Source organism: Mirounga leonina, unplaced genomic scaffold (assembly GCF_011800145.1).
Source record: "Mirounga leonina isolate KUSES-001 unplaced genomic scaffold, KU_Mleo_1.0 Mir_84, whole genome shotgun sequence".
Classification (NCBI taxonomy): Eukaryota; Metazoa; Chordata; class Mammalia; order Carnivora; family Phocidae; genus Mirounga; species Mirounga leonina.
Window position 1 is genome coordinate 707,173 of NW_023270827.1, and position 5,455 is coordinate 712,627.

A 5,455-nucleotide genomic window follows, 5' to 3' on the forward strand; every position below is an offset into this window, starting at 1 on the left:
CAGAAATTTCTGCAAAACTATAGAGGCTCCCTGGGGCTCATCCTGAAAAACTCTGACCCAAGTTGCTATATTTTGCCTGGACCAGTTCTAGAAGTAGATGAATTCAATTAGATGCTTGCTGGCTAGGAGATGGGGGTGGCGTGGGAACATAAGTTCTATTTCTGCGGGTGAAACCAGAGGATGAGGAGTCTGGGGTGGCTACACATATTGCCTGGAGAGGTCCAGCTGAGGCCCTCCCAGGGCGGGAGAGCACGGAGCCAGCAAGGGGGTAATGTTAGGGCTGCTGGGAGCCTCCTGTAGCATGCTGAGCAACTACTTTCTTAGCCATCCTTAAGGCCCTATCTTGGGTAAGGCGCTGCTCAACCTATTCTTCAGCCTCTTCCAAATGCTTCTGCAAAGTCACCCAGCTGGGCACCCAGAAGTAAGCTGAGGATCCATTCTCTGCAGCAGCAGGGTGCAAATCAGGGAACATGACCTCAATAATTATTTTGTTCATGCAGGGTAGCTAGCTACAACCTCTACTACAAAGATCAACACCTTGCTTTACTTGGGGGGAAAAAAATGGTCATGTTCAGCATTTTCCCTGAATACAGGGCAGAGTGTTTGCCCCTCCTCCAGTCACCAGGGCTGTTTATCCCGAGGAAATGATTTGAGGGTTCTCCAAGCCTTAGGCTCTTAATGCCAAAGCATTCACAACTTCTCCCGGGGGGGGGGGGGGGGGGAATTTGGGGGGGGGGGGGGGCCGCGCCCCCCCGCGCCGCCGGGGCGGGGGTGGGGGGGGGGGGGGGGGGGGGGGGCGTTAATGTGTGGAGGGGCTGGCTACACGTCCCTGCGCTGCAGAGAGCCTGGTATTGGCAGGAAGGCAGAGGCTGCCTGCGATCTTCTAACCCGCAGTGCGTCCTTCCCCGCAGCGAGAAGTTTGGGCAATCAAATCCCGACGTCCAGCCATCATTTCCACTCCCGTTTTCAAAAGATCAAGAATCGGAAAGGACCGGCCGGTCGGCAAACCCCAAGGAGGAACTGCCCAGCAGGTCTGCGTTCATTGGGATCTCAACAGTCGACGACCCCAAATCGAATCGATCGTGGGAAACCCCAGGGAAAGAAGGCTTCTTGCAGAGGGACGGGATTACTGAGTGCAAGCTGCAGGGAAGTACCGGGGGAGGGGACCTTAGTCGGGAGGACTTTCCAGCCACTCAGCGTTCATCAAAAAGTTCCCTGTACATGACCCCAGTGGCTCATCGCAGGGAGTTTCTCTGATGAACCCGGCTCAGGGTTTAGGCTTCTCCCCCTTCCCCCCCCCACCCCCCTCCCCCCTCCCTCCCGAGCAGAGGACGAGGCCAGTTCTCTTTTCTGGTCTGACTGGCTTGGAAATTCCCCGCGCCTGACCCCGCCCCGGAGAAATCCCCTGCCAGCGTTTATAGGGCGCCGCGGCGGCGCTGGCGAGCCCACAAGAGTCGCAGCCAGCGGTCCTCCCCTCCGTGACACTGCGAGGCAGCGAGCGCGCAGCCCGCGGCCGAGCGCACCTGGGCCGCAGCGCCAGAGCTTTCAGCGCGCCATGTTTCAGCCCGCCGAGCACGGCCAGGACTGGGCCATGGACGGTCCCCGGGACGCGCTCAAGAAGGAGCGGCTGCTGGACGACCGCCACGACAGCGGCCTGGACTCCATGAAGGACGAGGACTACGAGCAGTTGGTGAAGGAGCTGCGGGAGATCCGCCTCGAGCCGCAGGAGGCGCCGCGCGGCGCCGAGCCCTGGAAGCAGCAGCTCACCGAGGACGGAGACTCGTAAGTGTCGCGGGGCCGGGTGGCCGGGGCTGGGTGGGGACGCCGGGCCTGCAGCGCGAGGCCCGCGAGGCGGCCGCAATCCGGGGTTTATGCACCGCCGCCCCCCTCCCTCCCAGGAGACCGTGCAAAGCGGAGGGCCGCGCGTAGGGGCGGGGGAATGCGGGTCGGACCCCGGGGCGGCGGTGCAGCAGCTCCGCCTTGCAGCCGCGCACGCCTCCCCCCCCCCCCCGCCCCGGCAGGCCGGGTCCCGGTCCCCTCGGCGGGGGCGGGGCGGCGGCGGGGACGCGAAGTCCCGGCTTTGCAAAGGGGGGCGGGGGGAGCGGGAGTTTCTGCCCCGCTGGCGGGCGCCGCGCGGCGGGGAGGGGAAGTACAGGGCGTTCCGGCCCGGCGGGAGGGCGGGGCGGTCTGACCGGCGCCCGCCGAGAAGGGGGGGGGGGCCCGGAAAGTCCCTGGGCGCCTGCCAGGAACACTCAGCTCATAATAACCTCGCGGAAAACACCGCGGCCTCGGCCTCCAGAAACCCCGGCCTTGCGCAATCCCCCGCAGCCCGCGCCGCCCTGGGCCCCACGCAATGCACTCACCAGCCCTCGGGGTTTTTCCCTCTCTTCCCCTTAGGTTCCTGCACTTGGCCATCATCCATGAAGAGAAGGCACTGACCATGGAAGTGATCCGCCAAGTGAAGGGCGACCTGGCCTTCCTCAACTTCCAGAACAACCTGCAGCAGGTGCGCCGGCATGCCCAGCCCCGTGCCTCTGACCCAGTGATGAAGTTGCATCTAGCACAGTTGCTCCCAATCCTTTGTAAATTAATAATCACTGGTCGTTATTTACCCTGACCTTTTACATTGGAATCAGCCAAAGTCCTAGAGAGGAAAGAAAATTCCATTGATTTGGTGAGGCCTTTCTGAAAGCCCACCTGGGGCCTCCGGGATTTGTCTTGCCCCTTATACCTGTCTGGGAGGAGCAGCACCCACGACCAGGAGATCTCTGGGGTTCAGGGGGAGACGGACTCTGAGTTTGGGCCATGGCTTACCCTCTTTCTGTTCCCTCTTCTGTTTGCAGACTCCACTCCACTTGGCTGTGATCACCAACCAACCAGAAATTGCTGAGGCACTTCTGGAAGCTGGCTGTGATCCTGAGCTCCGAGACTTTCGAGGAAATACCCCCCTACACCTTGCCTGTGAGCAGGGTTGCCTGGCTAGTGTGGGAGTCCTGACTCAGACCTGCAGGACCCAGCACCTCTACTCCATCCTCCAGGCCACCAACTACAATGGTAGGTCTGCCTGCCCTACCCTGCCCATCAGAAGGCAGGTGACATGGAGAAGGGAGAGGTGGGCCAACTTTAGGAGTCTGGGCAAGGGCGGAAACTCTCAACACTTGAAAGAATGAGAAAATATACATGCAAAAGGCCTATTTGATGCCTTAATAAAGTTCATTCAGAGCCCAGATTATGCGTTCTCCAAATTCAGAAGCATTTGTTCCCTAAAGAATAGGTGGAAAGTTCTGCTTGAGATCTGAGGGTTGAAACAAGTGGTTATACTTTCTTCATTGTTCTTGTAGGTCACACGTGTTTACACTTAGCCTCTATCCATGGCTATTTGGGCATCGTGGAGCTTTTGGTGTCTTTGGGTGCTGATGTCAATGCTCAGGTGAGTGCTTCATGTCTCCAGATGGAATGCATCAGGGCTGCAAGGCCCTCCTCAATAAGACTTCACGTGCTCTTGTTACAAGCAGAAATTCCAAACTCAGCCATAAACATCTCAAATTCCTTTTGGTTTCAGGAGCCCTGTAATGGTCGAACCGCCCTCCATCTTGCAGTGGACCTGCAGAATTCTGATCTCGTGTCACTCTTGTTGAAGTGTGGGGCTGATGTCAACAGAGTGACCTACCAGGGCTACTCCCCATACCAGCTCACCTGGGGCCGCCCAAGCACGCGGATACAGCAGCAGCTGGGCCAGCTGACCCTCGAAAACCTTCAGATGCTGCCAGAGAGCGAGGATGAGGAGAGCTACGACACGGAGTCAGAGTTCACAGAGGACGAGGTAAGTCTCAGCTTCGTCACTCTGCACAAAGCAATACCCTCCCAGGCCCCTAGAGTGACTCTTTATCCAAAGGGCTCAACGTAATGAAATTCTCACACTTTAGTGTGTGTGACCAGTAGTACCCCAAAAGTGTGTCTTCATTTTTTGCCCTTTTTAAAGGAGAGAACTAAAGAAAAACTCCCTCAGCCCCTGAAGTTAATTTATATTTGGGTTATGGAGAATGGAATGCAAGAATACTTGAGTTATTTCCAGGAACAGCCCTCACCATTATCCCAGCACCTTTGGCAAAGCTCTGGAAGTTTAACGTGCCTTTTCTTTCTCTTGTTTTTAGCTGCCCTATGATGACTGTGTGCTCGGAGGCCAGCGCCTGACGTTATGAGCTTCGAAAAGTATCTAAAAGAACATGGACTTGTATATTTGTACAAAAAGAGAGTTTTATTTTTCTAAAAAAAAAGAAAAAAAGAAAAAAATCAAAAGGGGGTACTTAAGACCACACTTCACACTCCCTGGCCCGAAACATTTACTATGGTGGATCAGCCCTCATTTTGTTATTTTTGTGAACTTTGGAAGGGGGACAAGAAAGATCATTGGAATTCAAAGAAAACATTTTTAAACCTCATCTTTGTGGGGTTTTTGGAGGAGGTTATGCAAAATGTGACAAAAGGACAACATTTTATTGGGCTTTTTGATTGAATCACCATAGATTCCGTGGCTGAGCCCGGTGTGGGATGTGTAACGACCAGGTGTGTCGTTAAACCTTTCAGGCAGGGATGTGGGGTTAAAAGTCACTATCTGTCAAGGTTTGTGTTACCCTCCTGTAAATGGTGTACATTGTGTATTTTGTTGGTAATTATTTTGGTACTTTTAAGATGTGTATTTATTAAACAGATTTTTACAAACCGAATTCTCCTGATCGTTCTCTTTGGGCTGCCGAGGGGCTCCCAATCTGAGAGTCTCTGGGGGAGGTGGAGAGCTGTGTGGGAGCACTTACCACAGCCAGCCACAAAACCCTCCCAGAGAGCAGCTTCTCACACTGTGTACACCAGACTCCCTGCGAGGCTTTGCAGGCAGCCCCAGGGCCCTGTGTGTGGGAGGGGAGGCTGTTGCAAGATGATAGGAAACACCATTCTTAGGCCTGGGGTGGGGGTGGCAGTGAGCTGCTTGGCCTTCAGCGGGAAGCCTCCATTGCCATTTGCTTTCATCTTGGTTTAAGCTATGCTAGGACCCCTCCACTTGGCCATTTTGGTCAAGACAAATCTGCTGAAGTCATATTTGTATTACTGGGAAAGTTCTTAACTATAATGCTGGAAGTTCCTAAGGCATGGGCTCAGGATTGGGACTGCACGCACTAACATTTATTAGCAGGTACCCACCTCTGAGGCTTCTTTTCTTCATGTATAAACTGGGCTGTTACGATTGCACAAGACAACGCGCGCCTAAAGCATAGCAGAGTGCCAGGCACATGGTGCTAGAGAGAAATACAAGCTATTGCACAACATCCTGTATTTCATAGGGGAAGAAACAAGTCCAGAAAGAATGTCTTGTCCGGGGTCACCTTGCAGGAGAGGCAGGTAGTTAAATTCCAACTCTTGTTTCCAGAGTTGGTTAACATCTTTTAACTGCATTCCACCT

The 5,455-nt window shown here is 54.8% G+C and overlaps 1 protein-coding gene across 1 annotated transcript; it reads left to right on the plus strand.

The window, feature by feature from the left end:
* Positions 1 to 1,392: 1,392 nt before the first annotated feature.
* On the plus strand, positions 1,393 to 4,722 carry LOC118002880 (NF-kappa-B inhibitor alpha). Its single transcript, XM_034993490.1, has 6 exons — positions 1,393 to 1,782; positions 2,398 to 2,506; positions 2,844 to 3,054; positions 3,342 to 3,430; positions 3,563 to 3,823; positions 4,155 to 4,722. The coding sequence occupies exons 1-6, from the start codon at positions 1,556 to 1,558 to the stop codon at positions 4,200 to 4,202; spliced, it is 945 nt and encodes a 314-aa protein (XP_034849381.1). The 5' UTR covers positions 1,393 to 1,555; the 3' UTR covers positions 4,203 to 4,722.
* Positions 4,723 to 5,455: the final 733 nt, after the last annotated feature.

What these genes read in the sequence shown, in the direction of transcription:
- LOC118002880 (XM_034993490.1), top strand. Translation starts at nt 1,556, where the DNA reads ATGTTTCAGCCCGCCGAGCACGGCCAGGACTGGGCCATGGACGGTCCC. An exon ending in CCAGGCCACCAACTACAATG is followed by an intron (nt 3,055 to 3,341) that starts GTAGGTCTGCCT and finishes TTGTTCTTGTAG; the next exon opens with GTCACACGTGTTTACACTTA. An exon ending in GTGCTGATGTCAATGCTCAG is followed by an intron (nt 3,431 to 3,562) that starts GTGAGTGCTTCA and finishes TTTTGGTTTCAG; the next exon opens with GAGCCCTGTAATGGTCGAAC.